General features: G+C 35.2%; 3 protein-coding genes across 3 annotated transcripts; 2 read left to right on the forward strand and 1 right to left on the reverse strand.

The window, feature by feature from the left end:
- The first annotated feature begins 328 nt into the window (after positions 1–328).
- On the forward strand, positions 329–4580 carry LOC113119885 (CD209 antigen-like protein C). Its single transcript, XM_026289598.1, has 6 exons — positions 329–494; positions 1132–1249; positions 1972–2139; positions 2227–2408; positions 2661–2776; positions 3560–4580. Exons 1-6 carry the CDS (start codon positions 387–389, stop codon positions 3714–3716), a joined length of 849 nt encoding a protein of 282 aa, XP_026145383.1. The 5' UTR covers positions 329–386; the 3' UTR covers positions 3717–4580.
- A 3663-nt stretch (positions 4581–8243) lies between these two features.
- Positions 8244–13358, reverse strand: LOC113119880 (pyruvate dehydrogenase (acetyl-transferring) kinase isozyme 2, mitochondrial-like). The gene is made up of 11 exons (XM_026289593.1): positions 13084–13358; positions 12671–12812; positions 11258–11329; positions 10976–11160; positions 10673–10762; positions 10498–10575; positions 10316–10392; positions 10118–10216; positions 9509–9619; positions 9309–9422; positions 8244–8943 (listed from the first exon to the last, which is right to left on the reverse strand). The coding sequence occupies exons 1-11, from the start codon at positions 13199–13201 to the stop codon at positions 8800–8802; spliced, it is 1230 nt and encodes a 409-aa protein (XP_026145378.1). The 5' UTR covers positions 13202–13358; the 3' UTR covers positions 8244–8799.
- Positions 13359–15452: 2094 nt separating this feature from the next.
- Positions 15453–20771, forward strand: LOC113119878 (polymeric immunoglobulin receptor-like). The gene is made up of 7 exons (XM_026289591.1): positions 15453–15585; positions 17427–17744; positions 17839–18171; positions 19249–19609; positions 19722–19810; positions 20010–20059; positions 20259–20771. The coding sequence occupies exons 1-7, from the start codon at positions 15540–15542 to the stop codon at positions 20349–20351; spliced, it is 1290 nt and encodes a 429-aa protein (XP_026145376.1). The 5' UTR covers positions 15453–15539; the 3' UTR covers positions 20352–20771.
- Positions 20772–22225: the final 1454 nt, after the last annotated feature.

Raw genomic sequence — 22225 nt, forward strand, 5'->3', positions numbered from 1 at the left:
ATAAAAGTAAGAAATGTTGACAGAATTTTCAATTTTGGGTGAACTATCCCTTTAAGGGGGCATCGTCCCTCATCTTCCCCCACATATTTACTGAACTTTCAGAATCTAAAAAAAAAAAAAAAAGCTGAACAAATATGAAGCAACAATTGGCTAATCACTTATTTTTTTTAAATGTAATTGTGCAATGAGCTCGTGTGAGTCATAAACAGCAGGTTTAACTTTCAGAAAAATCTTAAAAACACTTTTGAGGAATTACTTGTGACGTTTGCTGACTGAGCAAACCAATTCATGTTAACCAATCAACATCATTCAGCACAGGAGCATTAAACCCCCCTGCTGCTGACCAAGCACCGCAGCGGACAGACTTCAGTGTGTTTCTAATTTTTATGAAAGTGAGCAAACGTGAGCAATGTCTGCAAACAAAGAGGGGATGCACACCAATCTCATCGACGGACCTGACGATGACTGCAGCAGTCCAGAGGTGCGATATTCAGGTATGACAATCACAGCATTTGCTGTCTTAATGTTACAATGTTTACAGGCACATCATGTGTAATGAGACCCATTACATTGAAAAAAAATTATTCATTGTATTTACAAAATGATTTTAAGGTAAGTGGTTGCAATCAATTTATTTTAGCTAAATATATTTTATTTTAGCTATATATATATATATATATATATATATATATATATATTAAGCAAAAACAAACAAAAAATATTTTTAAAAAATCTGGTTTTTATTATGTTATCATGTTTTTATTGTGTTAGCTGTATTTGTTCGTTTTTGTTTTTACTTAATCCTTAAAAACCTGACTGCAGAAACTCCAGCTTGACCACCATCCACCATTATTGGACAGCATACTGATCAATACTCTCAGGGTTTGAGATAACCTGGCAAAAAAATAAATAAATAAAACGTCTGTTAATGATTCACTAAACTGTACCACATGTATTCCAGAAAGAATTCAAAAGTTTAAATTTCTTGTATATTTTTTTTATCAAAAAATGTCATGTGAACATGCCTCATTCATTTATTTTGTACTGTAAAATTGTGCATTTAGAAGTGCAAGTTTTTATACAGTTATTATATTGTAAATCCAGTTGTTTCACTTCTTTCTAGTATTTCAGAACCCAGATAAAAGCAGAAAGCAATTTTGCCAAGATCCCTTCAAGGTGGCAACCGCATGTCTGACGGCCTTCTGCCTCATCTTACTCATGATCCTGGTGGTCACAAGTGTTCACAGCGGTACTTCTCTCTTCTCACTTACATGACTTTAGTGTGAGTGTGTTTATTAACAGGTCTGGCCATTAAAAAACATTTCCAGATTCAATTAGATTTGAATCAATTCTGATTTGCAAGAATTCCAATTTGCATTCAATCATGATGCCCATTTGTCATATATATATATATATATGTGTGTATATATATATATATATATATATATATATATATATGTGTGTGTATATATATATATATATATATATATATATATATATATATATGTGTGTGTGTGTGTGTGTGTGTGTATATATATATATATATATATATATGTGAAACAATTTTTTTTTCCACAGCTATTTCTGATTTTCTATTTTGCAAGGAAATATCTCGATGCATTATGGAAATGTTCATTTAAAAATTAAAAAACTTTACAGTATTACAGTAATTATCACAGTAAAAATAGACAAACCTTTACTATAACACACTATTTAGTCTTTACTTTAAATGTAAAGTTTAATTTGATGCATTACTTTCAGTTTATTTCTAATTAATTAAGTTTACCAGCATTTTCTGAGTGCAAATTATTTCTACACTATTTTTCTTTTTAGTGAATATGTAAAATTCTTAGAAAGTGAGTTTTAATATTCATTTAAACTCAAGTTATAATCATAATCTTACTATTTTTATCTCTTGAAACCTCCTTTCATTAAAACACTTCTGCTTTCATTTCTTTTCTTGTGGTTTAGGCAAGGCACGATCTGATCAGGATTCTCCGTCCAGCACTGCTGCATCGCACATGCAGAAGGGCTGCGCTAACGTATCGGCTCTGACTGAAGAGCTGCAGGCCGTGAAGAAAGAAAAGAGTGAACTGGAGAAAGAACGGACGCAGTTGAAAAACAGAATCGCTGTGCTTGGTTAGTGAGGTGCAAGTGCATGCATCTGTGCAATCAGCAAACAATATCTGTTGCATTTCATAACGTTAAAATGTTGGGTCTTTTTAGAGGCAACCCCTGCACCACAAACCACTCCATTGCCAACGAAAAGTCCCTGTCCTGAAGACTGGAAGCACTTTAATGGCAGCTGTTACTACGTCTCAGAATACGGAAGGAGCTGGTCGGACAGTCAGACGAACTGCAAGCGGCAAGGAGGACATCTGGCCATCATCCTCACAGCTGAGGAACAGGTATAGACTGCTCTTTCATTTGTTTTGTTATAGAATGTGTGTGTGTGTGTATATGCAGATATATTTGCTGTACATCTAATGACCTCAAGTAACACTGACCTTAGACATCTATATTGGTGTAAAAAGAACAGCAACCAATGGCCAACAAAATAGAAAAGAGGGAAGGGATCTTAGTTGAATTATGAGCTATTACAAAGGATTCTAATTATTTTTTTACTGATTTAAATTCTATTTTGACCTTTTGAACTGAAGACGTTCATATGGAACCTGCTGCCCCGTGGATACTGGAACGCTTTCTGGTTTGGCATAAGTGATGCAAGAGTAGAAGATGACTGGTACTGGGTGGACGGAACTAAACTAGTTGGAGGGTAAGAATATTAGATGTAAATCTTTAGAAGATAAAACTCTTGTGCTGGAAGTCAGATCCATATGGAGTCTTGTAAACACTTCAGTGTTCTGACGCATCTCACATGGAGTTAAAACTGCTGAATTATATTTTTTAATTTCTCGTTTCGATTGAGGTCTTGTGGTGATATACTGAATCATCTCATCCTTCCTTTTTCTTCTTCCTCTTTGTTAAAAAATAATAATAAAGAAAAGCAATAAAGTAATATTGCATGAAATCATTTTCTTATCATCAATACATATATCCTCAAAATCGTTTATATATTCTCTGTGTTTAATGCTCATATAAAATTCATATGTTAGTGACTACTTGGGAAGCAGAAATTGATATTTTACCCCTTTACATAAAATATTACATAAAACTTTTATTTTTCTTTTATTTTGTGCTTATTTTATTATTTTATGCAAAGCAGACATGTGGTTTACAGCCTGATTAATTTATTATCCAATCAATCAGGGTAAAAAATGGTTATATGAAAATAAAACAACAACTGTTTTGAGTGCAAGAACCGTTAAGTGGACTTATACAGTGAATAAAAAACATTCCCAAATGCAATTTCCCTTATAAAAACTTAAGAAAAACAATATCATAAAATAAGACGCATGTCATTAACTTTAGTATATTAAACATATTTTAACTTCACTTTATTTTGCCACTGTTATTTTAAAAATGTTGCTACTTCCACTGGTTAAAACCATATATCCCAAGGAAACCAGGCTGTCTGACTTCTCTTTTTCCTCCATAGTTTCTGGGAAGATGGCGAGCCAAACAACCATATGAATGAAGACTGTGGCTACATGATAAAAACAGATGTGTTAAGCCGTGTGGCTATCAAGAGCTGGTATGACGCACCCTGCCACATGTCCTTGCCCTGGATCTGTGAGAAACCGGTGTCCTCATGATCTTCTCTCCCACCACCAACATCAACAGACATTCACTGATTGTTAGTAATACAATCTGTAATGCAATTTCCATTGCATTTAGAATGTCTTGGGGTTTTCAGTTAGTGTTTTAGTCATGGGTCAAAAAAGCAATTAACAGTTTATTTTAACTGTGTATTCTATGCATTAATCTATATTTAGCTGTGCTTTTTAACACTGGATGATTTAGTGAATTCATTAACTGCTTGAATTCTATAGTAACTTTTATAATATGTTGTATTTGCTTTTTAGTTGGGGGGGGGGGGTCATATTCCATAACAAAAAAATATAAGTCATTTTATAAAATGCCCTGTTTTCTTATAACTTTGGTTGGCAGTTCCACTTGCACTCAGTAGGGTGCAGCATTCAGTCAAGGTTTTGACCGTAATCACATGATGCGCTACGAATGGATCTGTCCATATACCCAATATTTTCTTTCTCCGTCATATTTAATTTGCAAGTTTTCCTGCATTAATATCGACAACCGTTTCTCTGTCATGTTATGAATGTTTTAAAAATAATCACAATAATCCCTAAAAGCCGTGACTTTGTTGTTGTTTTTCTAGGCAATGTGTATCACGTTAGTTAAGGTTAAAAGTATGTGAGCAGATAAACATAATATTTTTGTTTTTGGGTGAACTATCCCTTTAAGAGCATATCCAAACAAGATTAATTAATTTAGACCAATTAAACCACACTAGTTCAGAAATGTGACCAGCCAAACTCTAAAGTGAACGTTTTTGGAATGCAATACAAAGACAATCTTTTTATCTTCCTTGTCTATCTGTTTTGGCATACAGAATAGGCCCTTGCTCTGTCAAGATCTGTAGGCTGCTGGATTTAAGCGCTTGCGTAAGGTGCACGCATGGATGGATTTTGGATCGTGTCCTTTCACGTCCCAGCCGAGTGTTTTTTATGACAGTGCCATGACTGATTGCCACAGTTAAGGCCAGCTGCTTAATCAATGTACTATATTTTACGTACATCAGCTTAATCTTAATCACAGTCCGTAAACAGGTCACGTAGACTGAAGGAAAACAGCACGTAGACTGCATCGTGTTCTGAGCTCAATAAGACCTGTTACGGCAAAACACCATTATCAACTCTGAACAGGCTTGTGGAACAGAAATGGTGTTGTTAAAGTCACTTTAACACCATGATAGCCATGACTTTTAAATTCTGCTATAAGATTAATTATGCTCATCGCACCAGAACAAGCAGGGCTATAACTCTTCACACTAAGAATACTAGTAACCTATTAGATGGAGATAATAAGATTAATGCCAAAAATTGGCAGAACTGTATTCTGCAGTCAAAGTCTTAATTTCCTGTGAATGTGCAGGGCTTCCGGTTCATTAGCTGCCAATAAATGAATCTACAAGAATTATGAAGTAAACGGTAAGACGGTTTGTGCTACAAAAAGTGTATTATTATGACGGTAATAAATTTAAATGATTTCAAACATTAGTTTGCAACAGCAGAAACGGAAACAAATAACTGAAAGGGGCACCGGAAGTTGTGCTCACATTAACACAAGAGAATGCTGACTAGCACACAGCATTTCCCCACTTTGTTCCATAAACAGTTCCTTTTTTGGACTAGTGTTTTTCTGACCCATCCATTTCTTAGCTAATGAGATAATTTAGTGGAACAGGGTTCCTACAGAGTTTGGAGTAGTATGAAATTTTCAGGTCTGTAAAAGTATAGAAAAGTAATAGAAAGCATATAGGAAAATATTTGCACTTCCAGACATTTGCCCCCATGTGTTGTTTTCTTTTTTTCTTTATTTTTATAATAAAAATTTAAGAATTTAATGAAAATAAGTTTATCATACAAGTAGTGGCAGCTGTTTAGTGATTCTTTAGTGATTGTCAAACAGGAGTAGTGCACTTAGTGCAAGGTGCACTTTTTCATTTTGCATTTTTGGTTTCCTATCATGATATGCTTATCACCATATTACATAGCCTCAAAGACCTTTAAAAAAAAACTGTCTTTGTGTGCACAAGAAACCATTACACTTAGCATATAGGACAATGCACACTGAGCCACCTATTGTGCCATCAACCCATTTCACGCTATATGACATACTGCCCTAAGCCACATTTTCAACACTTTTTTTTTCTTTTTACAAAACCAGTGTTTCTTTTTTTTTTTAATCGGCCCTTGAACTTGATAAATAGGACAATGTACACAGCCATATTATGCAATCAGCCCATTTTGTGTCAAGGCTTTTCTGCCACCGCACAGGCTAAATACACTGTATTTCAGAACCCAGATTCCCAGAACCTAAATATACTGTACTACTATAAGGAAAGCCAAATTTTGAGCAAGTAAAACTCTATTAATTCATGTGCATCCTTGCTTTTGTTTTTTTTAATAGCAAGATGGCAGTGATGCACGAAGGGTTATATAAAACTAGAAAAAAATTCACATGCACATGTGAGTAGTTTCTCGAGGGCACAAAAAAGGTTCTTGTGTGCATGCAAAAGTCTTTTTAATTTTTTTTATTTTTAAAGTCTCTGTATGTTATGTTCACTATGTTTCTATCACTTCAAGAATATCAATGAAAACCCTGAAAAATAAAATTATTTATAAATGCCTGTAATATTTTCCAAATATAAAGCTGAAAATAGTTCTGTAAGAACCATTTTTATTAAATATGGGCCAAAAATCTAGAGCCCGACTAATGTTGATGAATAAGTAGATTACACGTGTATTCTTTTTGGCTCATTAAAAAAGTTCTGGATTAATTGTAAAGGTTTGATAGAACTGCCTGGAAGACCTGCCAAGAGAGCATTGCAATAGTCCAGCCTGGACAGAACAGGAGCTTGAACAAGGAGTTGTGCAGCATGTTCTGAAAGAAAGGGCCTGATCTTTTTGATGTCGAATAAAGCAAATTTGCAGGACCGGACCGTTTTAGCAATGCGGTCTGAGAAAGTCAGCTGATCATCAATTATAACTCAAGGTTTCTGGCTGTTTTTGAAGGAGTTATGGTTGATGTGCCTAACTTGATGGATAAATTGTGATAAAACAATGGGTTTGCTGGAACCACAAGCAGTTCTGTCTTGGCAAGGTTGAGTTGAAGGTGATGGTCCTTCATCCAGCAAGTAATGTCTGTTAGACAAGCTGAGATGCTAGCAGCTACCGTCAGATCATCAGGATGGAATGAGAGGTAGAGTTGAGTGTCATCAGCATAGCAATGGTACGAAAAGCCATGTTTCTCAATGACAGAACCTAATGATGTCATGTAGACAGAGAAGAGAAGTGGTCCAAGAACTGAGCCCTGAGGCACCCCAGTAGTTAGATGTTGTGACTTGGACACCTCACCTCTCCAAGGTACTTTAAAGAACCTATCTGATAGGTAAGACTCAAACCATTGAAGTGTGCTTCCTGAGATACTCTTTGTCAGTAGGGTTAACAGGAGGATCTGGTGGTTAACCATGTCCAAAGCAGCGGACAGATCAAACAAGATAAGTATTGAAGATTTGGATTCTGCTCTTGCCAGTCTTAGGGCTTCAACAACTAAGAGCAAGGCAGTCTCAGTTGAATGTCCACTTTTGAAACCAGATTGGTTGCTGTCAAAGAGGTTGTTCTGTGTAATCAAGGCAGAGACTTGGTTGAACACAGCTCATTCAAGTGTTTTTGCAATGAAAGGAAGAAGGGAAACAGGTTTTCTGAAAGAGATGGGTTGAGGGTGGGTTTCTTAACTGGTTGAGTTATACGAGCCTGTCTAAATGTTGAAGGAAAAACACCAGTGTGGAGGGATATTTTGAAGTGTGTGAGTGCAGGTACAACTGCAGGAGAAATGGCTTGAAGGAGATGAGATGGAATAGGATCAAGCGGACAAAGAGGCTTATGATTAGAAAGGATGAGTTTGGAGACTTCTGCCTCAGAGAGTGAAGAGAATGATGTGAATAAGTGCATGTTTGCTGGAGTTTACATATGTTGTGTAAAAAAAAAAAAAAAAAAGATTATCAGCAGCCACTCATGCGATATATCTGCATCAGGCTCATATCGGCCGGTAATATCTGCAAAATTATATATCGGTCGGCTCTACAAATATCTACTAAGAGGTTTGGAAATTTGAGCCTGGAAAAGTATTCCATTTTGAAATGGAAAATATGTAGGAACCCTGGTTGAAGGTGTGGTTGATTTGAAGCACAAGGCTGGGAAACACTAATGTTGCACTGATGCAGCTTGTTTTATATTGTTTTCTTGCAGAGTTCACATTCATGGGTACATCATGTTCTCAGTTACATAATTACATGTGTATTACTGTATGTACGGTATTTCACTGGAATACTCCGTTTATAATAACAACAGGTTATCTGTGTTGATGAGAAAATATTTGATTTATTTCATTCATATTAAAAACTCAAACAACAAGGGTCCTTTTAAAAATGATAAATATTGTGAACAATAAGTATACACATCTTATGGTCATTCATTATGCAAAGAAACACAACCGCACAGTGCTATTAATAAATGCTTACATGAATATTTTTCTTGAATAGTGTAGATCACACTTCACACATCAAGCATGATTTCAAACTGTCCAGCCTCTTTACAGAGGAAAAATACGCCTTGGGCCACATCTTCCTTATTTTGACACTTCTCACAATTCATACACTTTTTCTGACCTCTCATCTTCTCATCCCAACTGCATTTCTTCTGCCTTCAGTATTTATTTCTTTGTAATACAAACATTTCTGTCTGTCTGTTTTAAGCTCTTTCCACCTGCTTTAATCAGGTTCACATGCATTTGATCAACTCTCGCTACTCCCAGGCTTTCACACTGGCACAGGACTCTGCATCCCTGAGCTTTAGCTGAAAAATACCAACTTCAGCCGCACCACAGTAATAACTTGTTTTGTACTAAGGAATCTACTGTTTGGAATCTTAAATTCTTCAACATGCAGTTTAACTGTTCCCAGACAACAGTACTCAAAGAAAACTGGAAAAGGAAATGCTGTCACTGGTCCCCGAATGCATTCTCAATGGCACCCTTTCTTGCCAATCTCTTGAAGGCATTTGTCATGACTTTAAGGAAACCAGCTTCGGTGTTTCACTTTGCAGCCTTGTACGCAGCTAAGTTCAGCGGCTCTTTGCTCGGGACACACCAGTCATCAGCTTCCTGGTTGAATTTGTAATGGCGCAAGGCGGTTTGATTGAACACTGGAAGCTTCTCTACTGAATCTGTAGACAGGGCCTGCGGGAAGATGACTGTGGATTAATGATTTGAAGGCTGACAGATGTAATGTCCAAAGTTTAAAGAATGTCAACAAACTCAACAGATAAGGCTAGTGTAAGCAAAACTCTCATTATGATTTGCCATCTTGCTGTTTGTTTAAAATTTTGCCTAAAAATGCAAAGTCGTGCATTACTCGTTGATCCCAACCAATATGGATGACTGACTTTCTTTTGAGGAACAAAAAAGGAGAAGTTTATCATAATGTTGACGCAGCCCATTTAATGATAACAAAGCTAATACCTCATATAGGTTTGGAACAACATGAGGATTAGTTTCAGAATTTCCATTTTTATGCAAGCTAACACTTTTGAGGATGTTTTTACCTTCAGCTGAATTGCAGCATCTGTACCATAGCCCTCCATTGGATAAAGCTGGAGATCACCTTGGAAGTAGCGTGCGTACAGGCGGGAGATGGGAAGGCCGTAACCAAAGCCAGCCTGAGGAAACAACAGACAGGTTTGACTTTCAGTTTTATATGAAAAAACATATGCACCTGCTATTATGTAGTGTCCTATGCTCTTACCATTGGGGTCCGGTGACGGTCACCAATAGTTGGTCTGGGCGCTGTTGAATACATGTAGCTAAAAAGTCTATCAATCTTCCTGAAAGGAACGCCACCGCCCCGGTCACTGATCTGGAACACGAAACGTGAATGTTTAGAGAACAATGACGTGTTTTGTGAGCTGCATTACATCAGATGATTAATATGAGTGGGTTACATGACTAAAACTGGGGGATTTACCATTGTGTATGTGTAAGAAGATAAATATAATTTTGCAAACATGGATATACAGTAGCATTGCAACTCAACGTCTGCTTTGTTGCATGCTTCAGCCACCAACAGGGCAAAGGTTAACAGTATCGTTAATACTAGTCAGAGCTGGTTTCTGTTCATGGCAACAAATGATCTCGATCAAGGGTGGTTAGAATATTAATCTTTAGGACAGATTATATAACATCATTATCAGTTATCAGTGAATTTAGGGCGATGTTACAGTGTGAGGAAGGAACCGTTGATTGAGAAGAATGATTCAATATTCTAATTAAGGTCATATTTTATAGGTTAGAGATACTGTAGTAATCTCGCTGCCAAAGATCTCATAAAAATTCTCATATTTGAACTTTCATTTACCTTGATTGACAGGTCCTCTCCACCTAGAGCAACCATGACTTTGATCGGTGGCAAGGTGCTGCTAGTTTCATGAGTCTCAATAGTAGCCCTCATTGCGTTCTAGAGTGAAAGAGATGTAAGAATAAATCATTTATAATCTAAATCTGATTATCATTCCACATGCATCTGTATTATCCAGAAATAAAGCACCATGCCCACCTTGAAGAGCTCAAAAACCATGTGGTAGAGATGAGAAGGAATGTAGGATATCTCGATTGGCTGTGACTTGTTCTTTGCTGCAATGGAGAACAAACATTATAAAATATACTGTGGTTTAGCTACAAAATGAAAATGATTTAAAGCAGCTCCAAACCATCTGTTGAATGTATTTGATTCCTCACCGTTTATCTCTCTAAGCTCCAGCTCAGGTGAACCGAGGTAATACTGCTCACAGAGCATTTTGGCACACTCATATGCATCTAAAGCAGAACACAGGAGGTTAGTAATAAATTTGCACTTGTCGCTAAGGTCATATTTGCATCCTGAGTTGATAACAGTATGCATTCGAGCACTCACCTCTGATTACATTTGTGACATCGCAGCAGGAGTCAATGCACCCGATGCTGCTGGGAAATCCTGGATTCGTGGAGCCATCAAAGATCAGAGCTAAAGATATCACAGGAAATAAAAGGGAACAGAGGGTTAGAGGTGTACTGCAAGCTAATCATTCTCTCATATCCAGTGAATAATTAACTCAAACTAGAGCAGACTGGATTTTTCAAGATCTAATGAGCTGTAAGTGCTGAGAAAGCGATTACTGAAGCCAAGTCCAGGTATTAGGACTAGCACAGATTTAGATTAAGCACAAGACTGACTTACTGTGCTGGTTGATGAGCATGCGAATGGAGATGCGGCTCATGTAAAAGCGGTCCAGAAAGTACTGAATGTTTTGACATGTCACAGGATCTGCCCCAAACGTATCCCTATACTCGATGACACCTTCAGCCATGGTGGGTACCACATCATTGTGCCTGTTCCTGATGGTCACCAGAGTGTCCACAAATCTTTGGAGACAAACAGAAAAACAACTTTATGAATCCTGTTGTTTTATACTTTTTAATAATACTTCTTCTGATGATGTATGTAGATTGAGGAACCTACTCAGCAAGAACTTTAGGGTCATCTGGACTCTTGTCTTGGAATTCTAGGATATCCATCAGGCTTTGGATAAACCTGAGAAAGCAAGCAAGAAGACAAAGGGAATGAAAGATTGTACACTACTATAAAATCAAGTGTTTTTTTTTTTATTAATGCCACTGCAAAGTTACAAGACTTTTTCATCTTCAAAAACACCCTTTACTTAAATAATGTTTTCATGCTAGCAGGAACGATTTGCAATTTATTTAATTTAAGCATTTATCAGTTTTGTTAAAAAACATATTTTTGGGTTTTGAAAAATATGATTTGATAAAAAATACAATAATTTAAAATTAAGGAAATAAAAAATCTATATCTGAAAAAAAGACTAAATTATCTAATACTGTAAAAAATAGTTTTCGGTGTTAAAATAAAGCTTAAACGTATTTAAAACTAAGTTAAGTTTAAATAATTTTAAGTACTAAAATTATATACATTTTAATTTATAAAGTGTTCAGAAAGCACAACAATTACTAAACTGAAAATTAGAACTTAATATACAAATTATAAAGCTAATAAAAATATAATAAAACAATATTTTACACTATAATTAAGATAATTATTTTAAATATATTAGCTATTAATAAAAACTGTAGATTTTATTTATTTTTTATGTTAACTGCTTCTTTGCATGAGTTTCTCTCCTGGTTGTTATTCTCGAGTACCTACACTAGAACCTACTGTACTGTTGTTCCAAGTCAGTTCTCGGAAACAAGTCTGCACGCGCGCACCTTCTCATATTTCACTTTCTGAAGTGAGCAGCAGTATCCGTTACATAATCGTTCCCGCAGTCTAGTAAACAAGTGAGGATCTGCAACGGTATTTTTTAACACCAAACTACATCCAATAGGCTTGTAAGCAAGCATTTACACACACGTTTTTTTAAATAAAATGTTTTAGGCTAAGCATTTTACACCACAACTTCATTTCACAGGGTCAAGAACCCCAAACTATAAACTAGCGTAGAAAATTAATAAGGAGGAGAAGTGCTATAGTAAGAAGTAATGTGATGATTCCTATAAGATATAGGCTACTGATCTTAAAATCCAAGTTGTAGCCTAATGGAAACCGGATGAAGCTTGATTGTGAACTTTAAAATGCTGAGTGTGTAATGTACAGTAGAAGTACTGGCCTCTGTTTGGAAAACACCAGGAACTGGGCTAAAGTTCATCGTTCAGTTAAGAGGCGTGGGACACATTACATAACACACGCGTGTAAAATAAACAGTTTTAATGATGATTGATATTTGCAGCAATGTATTAAACAATGCACAAACATGATTTATCTTACGGTCTTACTCAAACTACAAGACAGATGGGACTTTTCAAAAGATATTTAATAAAAAATTTTGTCTGAAAACCCAGGGCATGCACTTACCAGCTGTGAACTAGCTGAACGGATTGAGTCATTATCAGTTTTTCTGGTAAAAGGTTGATCTCCTTCAAACTGTTGCTTAGTCTGACGGGGAGCTCATGTCTGAGGAAAGCGAAAGATGTTTTCTCGCACGCGTTTGTGGATCCTGAAAAGACAACGCGACAGTCTGAAAACCTGTACGCAATGCAGTTGAACAAAACTCCAATAATGTTTCAATGTTTCAAAAACAAACATAATACTCTAGCAAATTATTGAATGTTTTGTGCAATACGCATGCTAAGTGTACACCATTATCACTGGAATTTAAACATTGCATGCAAAAATATTTTGCATATATATATATATATATATATATATATATATATATATATATATATATATATATATATATAATTTTTTTTTTTTTTTTTACTTACCGAAATCCAGAAACTGCTTCATTGACAGCGGTGATGGAGAAAATTTCGCGTAGTAATCGATATGCTTTGGTGCATTTAGCATTGCAGCATTCCTCATTATATATCTTACAAACTTCATCTTGGATGATCTAAATATCCGAACTCAAAACAAAAACGTTGTAGGCTATGTTGTCAGAGATCTAAACAAAGTCGTCGCTTTTCAGTGTAGAAGTTTGCAGTATATCCTCGAGTTTCGCGTGCAGTTCTCTATTCAGTCTGGGGTTGTCTTGTCTTGAGACCCCTGTTGTTGTTGACAACTCTTTTAAAGTTTGTGTTCTTGCACAGTGACACGCCCACAGCACTACGTCGATATCGATGGTGACCAATAGGAGAGAGGAAACTGGTACACGTGAACTCTCAGGAACGCGATCAACATGCTTGCATTTACGTGATGTGTGTACTATAACATGGAAAATCATGCGATAGCTTCACAACAAAATGCCCCATAGAAAGATGATACAGCTCGATATTATGAGGTCAAGCGTTACCCATCACCCAGTTGGACCCGAGCACAGGAATGTGTTTTGGAACAGTGGCAATGCATAAAGCACGTAAATAAAAGAATAAAGAAAGAAAAGGAAAGAAAGAAAGAAAAAAACAATTCCTGTGAAAAAGTATGCCAAATTCACTATTTAAAAATTAAATAAAATGCAGTGATGCATCTTAGAAATGTGCAATATGCATTATATGGTAAGTAGGTAAGAGGTTAAATTATTATTAGAGTAGGTCTGTGTTATTAATGGAGAGCTTATTTGACATCCCATGATGAGATGACTTCAGATGCATGTGAATGAAAAATTAAATGAATGTCAAAGGTAAACAAGAGTAGTGTCCTTGCTGTAGAGCAGTTATAAATAATATTATAAATATCATTTAAAAGCATCAGTGAAGCTGATGCATATGATGGTTTTATTTTATTTAAAAAAAAAGGCATAAACAGGTTTATTACATACAGTGGCACCAAATATACTGTGGCATTTAAACACTTTTGGGCACTTCTTTGAATGTTATCACAAAAGTATATATATATATATATATATATATATATATATATATATATATATATATATATATATATATACATACATATATATATATATATATATATATATATATATATATATAATTTTAATTCTAAAGAAAAATTGCTAAATGTCTAATTTAAAAAAAATATATAATTTTGCTAACTTTCTTCTAAATGAATGTTACTTGGTTAGAGTTTTGTTCAATTCTATCATGTATCATTTAAAATAAGTGTGACTATTATCCAAATGATTTCACACATGCTCTATACATATTATAGGAGCTATTAGTTTTGTCATCACAGATAGATTAAGTCCTATACAAGGTGAGAAGACGTCCAAAATAAAATAATCAGCCTTTATTTACTTATAATAAAGAAAAAATATTTAATCATTAATCACAAAGATTACAGGGGTAAATCACAGCGCTTTAAAGAAAAATGATGGGCTAGCTATATGAAAACAGGTCTAGGTATTATTGGAGAAAGGAAAAACACTTTAATGCAAAGAAGTCAATCACTGTATAGAATGAAGTGACATTTGAGACGTTAAAGAGGACAGTAAACAACACTACTGAGAAAACTTGCATAATAATCTAATAGTGTTGAAACCTAACTAAACGTCTCATGTCTACTCCCTGGAGGAGGAAAATAGACAAACAAATTACAAAAGCATTGAGCTGAGGAAAGGTGTCCTATTGAAAAGCTATAGAATAGTCTGTCTGTAGGCTACCAGTTCACAGAAACAAGAAACGAGTGACCGCATACCAAAGAAAGTACCAGTCTGAACTGGCCATATGAGTCAGTATGAACTGCAAAACTGGACTGTGTACACATCACCCTATTAGGATGAGTCGAATGTCAACTAAAGTTCACATAAATATCCTTTTTTTTCTTTCAAGCCCTGAAAAGTAGGCTAACTTTAAGTAAACTGCATTTGTATTTCATAATCCGATGGCTTCTGCAAAGAAATGTAGAAAAAAATGAATTAGGCCTATTAAATTGTGTAAAACCATTTAGGCCCAGTTGAAATTTATGAATGACATAGTTTAGGCACAAAACTTGTCAACAGCGCCAAAAATATGTATTTTATACCAAACATCACATAGGCTAATTTAACCTTAAAGCAAGTCTTTTCTGATTAATATATGACATTGTTTTTTCAAAAGCTTATTGTTGAGGTAAATATTCAGAACAGTCTGAGGCCAAACTGTTCTAAAAGGGGAAGGATGACAGGAAAGAAGGATAAAAAAATTGTGCAGGAAATGTTGAAATCCACAGTGATGCATAAAAGGAACCCTGGTCTGGGATGCAATTTATTTCATGTTGGAGATACATTTGAAAAAGGTCTAGCATTTCTGATCCTAACAGTCACCCAATACATTTGATTAGACACATGGCTTTTCTGCTGAGTAGCCTGGTACTGCTTTTAGGAGTCCTAGGTAAGTCCTTTTAGAGATAATTTAATTGTCTTTATTTTATATCAGGCTACTGCTTTGTCAAACATTTATGTTTTTTAATATAATAGGCTATAATAACTTTAACATAGGTTATCTGAAGGTATAACAATATCGTTGACAATGTTTTTATCAATAATTGTCTAGAGAAAGTTCTATTATGGGGGGCATCGCTTTTAATAAACATTTTAAAAGAAGAGGCTGTGTAAAAGCATGGTCAGAATAACATCATAAATCATTATACGTCACAATATACATAAAGAAAACATCTTCAACTAAAGGATTTGTTGTTTGTGGTAGGTTATAGATATTTCTTCTCTAGTAGTACAAAAAAATATTTCAACATCCATCAATTAACTGACGTCAATGTGATTTTGACGTCATCATGCTCGTCGGACATTGCAACAGTGCAGAATTTTAAACGTGCCCTCAACAGACATCCTCTTTTTTCCCCATGTGTATTGAGACAATATGACATTTATTGAATTAAGTATAGCAGTTAGACTCAGGCTCTAGATTTGGCTGAACACTGAACAGTTTACTTTATTACCTCATCAGCGCTTTGAATCAGTGAAAGTTTGTCGAAATCAGTCGACTGACAGTCCCATCTACTGGCCGGACTGTTAAAGAACAGACTATATAAAAAATACTGTGTGTCGATGTCGAAATCAGAGACCTAGAGGTCGCTGTTGACTGGTGCAACGAATTGCAGAACCTGATTTTACCAAGTGAGACACGTTTCTTGGACAACAACTTTGTTGTCCCTGGAACAACATTGTGATTAACCAATCAGATTTGAAGAACCAGTTTATAGATTTTGTGAAGTTTACGCTTAAAATAACAGTTTGTTGCTTGTACATCAGTGTCATTCATCTATCATTTCCTCTGATAGGGATTACTCATGGTTAAGGTTAGGTTTAGGTGTAGGGAAATGGTCAATAATATATTTTTGGAGTAAAATGTTGTTCCAGGGTCAACAAAATATGTTGACCTCGGAACACATCTAACTCCGCAAAATCAGGACGTGTGCAACGAATTACGATAACATAATGTTTCCTTGTGATTTGGTGATTTTATTGTGTATCTGCAGCTGCACTCTTAAAAATAAAGGTGCTTCACGATGCCATAGAACCTTTTTGTCTAAATGGTTCCATAAAGAACCTTTCTGTTTAACAAAGGGTTCTTTGTGGCGAAAGAATGTTCTTCAGATTATAAAAAGGTAAGAAAGACATGGTTCTTTGAAGAGTAGACTGAATGGTTCTTAATCTTTGGCATCGCTGTGAAGAACCGTTTAAGCACCTTTATTGTTTTAAGAGCGTGTTCTCATCAGAGAAATACGTTTCTAGGATATAAAATAAATTAATGTATTGCCAGAGTGAAAAAGAAGATGGTAACAGATTTCATTATTGTCTTTGTGGCCTTGCCAGATTTGGTGACCCCTGCTGTATGTGAGCAGTTGTTCACCTAAGACTGAAATGCTTTTGGGATATTAAATAAATTTGGTTGGATATCATCGGAGTGAATTTGGGTCGCATTAAAGTGATTCTTTGTGAAGTAGAAGTGGGTAACAGATTTCGAAAGTGTCTTGTGCTGCCTTGTCTTTCTTGGTGACCCTATTTCTTCAGCTGTTCACACTGAAGGAAAAAGTTTTTTTGTTTTTTTTTTGTATAAAACAGAGAAGACTAGACTCACCAGTGTATATTTGGGTAACGGTAAAGCCATTTGGTGTGAAGTAGACAGAGCAACCATTTCTTTTAAATCATAATGCTGGGTGAGATTTCCAAAGAAAATCTTTCTAGAGAATATTAAAATTTTGTGACCCACAGGAAGCAACTCTCTATGGACAGTAAGCAAGATAACTGCTAAGAGTGGAGGATCTGTCACCATTCCCTGTCACTACCATAGTCTTCATAAGAACTTGGAAAAGTCCTGGTTCATAGGCAAGAACTGGTTTACCTCCTTGAAACTGCGACCTACCAACCAAGAGAAGCGAACAGGCATCAGCTTTTACAACAACCCAGATGAACTGGTCACAACCTTGACCATGACAAACCTGCGCAGCAGTGATTCGAACCGCTACTGGTGTGCAGTCAAAACACGAGGTTCCTATCTCAGAATATCTCTAGAACTTACCGTCACTGAGGGTAAATGATTTTGAGATACTTTAGCACCACTACAAAGCATTTGAGAGTTCATCAGTTAAGTCACTTATTGATTTTGTTGCTTGATTATTTTCAGGTACTCCAGATCTGTCAGCAGCCAGCAACATGGTGTCAGGTGAAGAGGGCGGCAATGTTACTGTACAGTGTCTCTACAGTGACAAATTTAAAGATACTGAGAGAAAATGGTGCAGAAGTGGAGATCTGCACTCCTGTCAAACGGCTCAGGATATAGAGCCATCCCTTGGTGCAGCTCTACAGATAAATGATACAAATGATGGCGTTTGTACAGTGACACTGACAGGGCTGAAGAAGAAAGATGCAGGCTGGTATTGGTGTATGGCTGGGGATGTGCAGGTTCCTGTTCATATCAATGTTGATTCAAGACAACCCATTACAGATGCCAACACAAGTAAGTAATGATCACATTTCACATATCATTAACATGTACATTGGATTAACACCACATCCTTACCAGACACGACACTGTATAATTAAAATAATTGAAATAATAATAAAATAATTGGGAATTTCTACCTCACAATTTTTCAATAATGAGTTTATATCTCGCAATTATGACCTTACAGCATGCAAATGCGCCTTTATATCATGCAATTCTCACTTTATAATGCTCAAATGCTAGAATTTGTGAGATGCAAAAAAAATGTCAGTCGTTGTTTTGTGTGTGTGGTGGAAACGGGCTTCCATACTTCAAGACTGTAATAGCCATAGTTATATTTACAGTGGGTAATTTACCTTAGATCTTAAAAATAACATCCAGTGATGCTCAAACTGTGAAGACTGTGTAACAAAACAAAAATTTCCATGACAAAGATTGAACTAGTCACTGAGTAGGCTATGCATTTGAAATAATATAAAAATGGTTTATCAGCGATTTATTAATTTGAATATGTACTCATCCATTTTGTTGTGAGTTTACACTATTGGCATTGGACCTTTTTCCCACAGAATTTTGCTCATGTGTCATTTCTGAGACTGTGGTTCAACAGAATTGCATAAAAATATCTAAAACACATTTGTAACCGGTTTCTCAAACTCCCTCATCTGTCATCGGATGGCTAAACTGATAACCATGCCCCAAACTCATGCCATTGGTTGAGCCAGTGTTTCTATATAGGGGTGACCAAACAAATACATTTTTTGAGAGAATAGTTTTTAGACTCTGATTTTTTTTTTTATAGCCTATGTCATTTCTTTGGGGCCGGCTCTTGTGTCCTGACTCAGGACTCAGGAAATTCAGGACTCCTGAGTGCTTAGTTTTATGGTATTCAAGAAATTACACACTTCCCAAGATGACAGGATTACATAATGAATTAATGAATTTCACAGTTTCACAGAGTTTCTTGGTAAAGCAAAACAGCACATTCCATTTCTGACATAACATGTAGTTTCCAGGAAATCACAAAAACAAGCAGCAATGTGTCAAATGTCATATCTGACTGTTTTTCTTTTTTTTTTTTTTTTACAGAACCTTCAATGTTTACGACAGCACAATCTTTAACTTCATCTAACTCTTTTGATGTGCACAACCATAATTCACTAGCAACACTTGCACCCACACCATCAAAATTACCTGAAAGTACATCAGTTCAGACAGAAAAAACTGACCAGTCATCCACAGCATCACCGGAGCAGTTTCATTCAACGACACAGTCCTCATCATATCCAACCACAACGGAGAACTCAAAACATGACCCATCACACAGCAGTAGTACTGTTAGGACAACACTAACCAGCAGATCAACAACTCTTCATGTTAACAATAACTCTACAGTTACTCGGTCATCTAAAGATCTGACATGTGAACCCAAAACCACTTATGACAGCAGGTAAGGTCAAAATATACTTCTGTAAAACATAAATACTACTGTATTTAACATCTGTTTGGATCTATTTGATACTGCTTAAGTACAAGTCTAACAAATTCCTTATTTGTTTCAGAGACCGTATTTGGGTGATTGCACTAGTTTGTGGTGCACTGCTTATATTAATCTTACCTGTGATTTCCTGGAAATTGTGGTCATGGCATAGTAAGACCTCTATTATTATTATTATTATTATTATTACTATTATAATCCTGCTGTATGAGGCTTGTTATTATATCATACACTTAACTGTTCAATAAGCCTTCACTTGTCAGTATTTACTTTAAAAAAATACAATTATTTTGTCTATACTTTAAAAATAAATAAAGAACTAAAATATATAATTTTTTTCTGACCATTTCAGCAAATGCAATCACAATAGAGGAAGCAACAGAAATAACAACAGACCTCACTGTAAGTAAATCTTTTAAAAATTTCAGAAATATTATATTAACAAAATGCTAAATACTGTTTTGAGAAAAAAATAAGTAAATAAGTAAAAAATATATTTAAAAAAAATACTAATTTAGACAGCAGAAACAGAAACAACACAATGATGAACTTTGAAGACTGTATTTTATTTTTATGATTTTTTCTTTTTGTTTTTTGGTAGGCAAATGACAGCGTTGTTCTGCTGGGCAATGAATGGACAAATGCTTCAGTTGTGCAGTTTAGCACAGACTCAAAAACTGTCCTAATAATGTAACCTGTTGTGACTTCTGGAACACAAAGATGGAAGAGCCTTTATCCTGTCACATTGTGCCAAGAGCCACTCTCCTGCAGAGTTTAGCTACAACACTATTTAGTTATACCTGAATTAACTAATCAATGTATTTGAGTTGACTTGAAAATGACAGCAAGGTGTGTTGGAACTAAACTTTGCAGGTAAGTGACTCTCTAGAAGCATGAAACCGTCACAGATGGACAGCCGGGAGTTGGTGCTCTCCACTTGTATAATTAACCTACAGCATTTCATGTGGTATTCATATGGTTAAAAAGTAAAGTTATGTTAGGACTTGTCTTTCATCTCAACTCCCTAACAAAGCTGTCAGCACACTTAAGAATCTGCAAAATAATGATGATGTCCAAAACGCAACCTAATTTTTAGTTTGTTTATAATTATATTTTTAATATAATTTTGTATTGTAACACAAAGAGATTTGTATTTTTAATTGGGGTTTAAGTGTTTAAAACATTTTTAACGTGTAATTTGAATGATCAATTTGGTTAAAAAAGGCCTGGTCACTCCCTTAGACAGAAAACTTGTATTACATTAAATTAAACACTAAAATTCAATTTGTTTTGAGAAACTAGCCCTTTGTAAGTCAACATATCTTGTCGTACTGGTTCAGGCTACATACTATTTCATCAAGGATGTAATCTCCATAAACAAATATTTTCTAAAAAAATAAAACCGTTAATTTACTATATGAACCAGTTACATAAGGAAGCTGTGACCTTTCATTCAACAATGCAGTTTCAGGCTTGACATCTAAACGAACTAGTTTTGTCTGACAGTCAGGATTTGTCAGATGTAACTTAAAGAAGATTATAATTTTTTCTCTCCTACCCGTCTTCACTTCCCTTCTACTTTTTTTTTCTTTAAAGAAAGTTAATGTGTTTGTTTGCATACCTTCTGAGTAGACTTTTAAATTTATATAATAAACTTATATAAAATTTGCCAATCTTATGTAAATGAAACACGTCAGTCATAAGATTTATGTAATGGTACCAATAAATCCAATTAGTTTCAAATGCATAAGAAACTTTATTTATTATTAAGTAATAAACCTAATGTATTTAAAATGCATAACATTTACATAATTTTTTATCAATAAACCCAAAGTATTTCATATGTTTAATCCTACCCCACCCAATCACACTGTGCTACAACAAAATCTAACTACAACACAAAAAGAACAGCAAGACCACTTTGTTACATTATATCAATGTATTAATGCTTAAAGCATTTGGCTATATCTTTATTAAACACTGGGTACGTTTTTCAGTATTTTACTTCAACATGTCATTTTTTTTAATTTATGAATCAATCTTTCTTTGTAATAATTTGTACTTATCTTTACTCTGCATTACCATTATTAACAGCTGCAAAAGTGCTATTATTCCTCAGATGAACTACAAGCTTAAAGGCCATGTTGCAGGTTAACCACCACTTTCGATTAATGGGTACATAAATCACTCAGGATATGTATATTATTTTTAAAATGTCTAAAAAATGGTCTTAAACACTTATTTTTTAAGTTTTTGGTATTAACGTTTTTTTACGCAACTCTGTGTTGACGTCACGTTGGGGAGAAAACTGTCGTTACGTTGACTGAATTTGTAAAACAGTTACCAACAGTGATGCCTGGTTATTCTAATCTGACCACTTTTTTCAGTAACGAGTAATCTAACGCATTATATCCTGAGACAATTCAAATGACATCAAACATGACTGTATCACTTTTGGCAATTCTGAGTGAAACTAAGTGTGATGGTGATGTGTGAACTACTAGGCACCGTTACTTATGATGGAGGGTATTCAAGAGAGTGTTCAAATGTTAATTATCAGGAAAGTCC

The sequence above is a fragment of the Carassius auratus genome, chromosome 19, assembly GCF_003368295.1.
Source record: "Carassius auratus strain Wakin chromosome 19, ASM336829v1, whole genome shotgun sequence".
Classification (NCBI taxonomy): domain Eukaryota; kingdom Metazoa; phylum Chordata; class Actinopteri; order Cypriniformes; family Cyprinidae; genus Carassius; species Carassius auratus.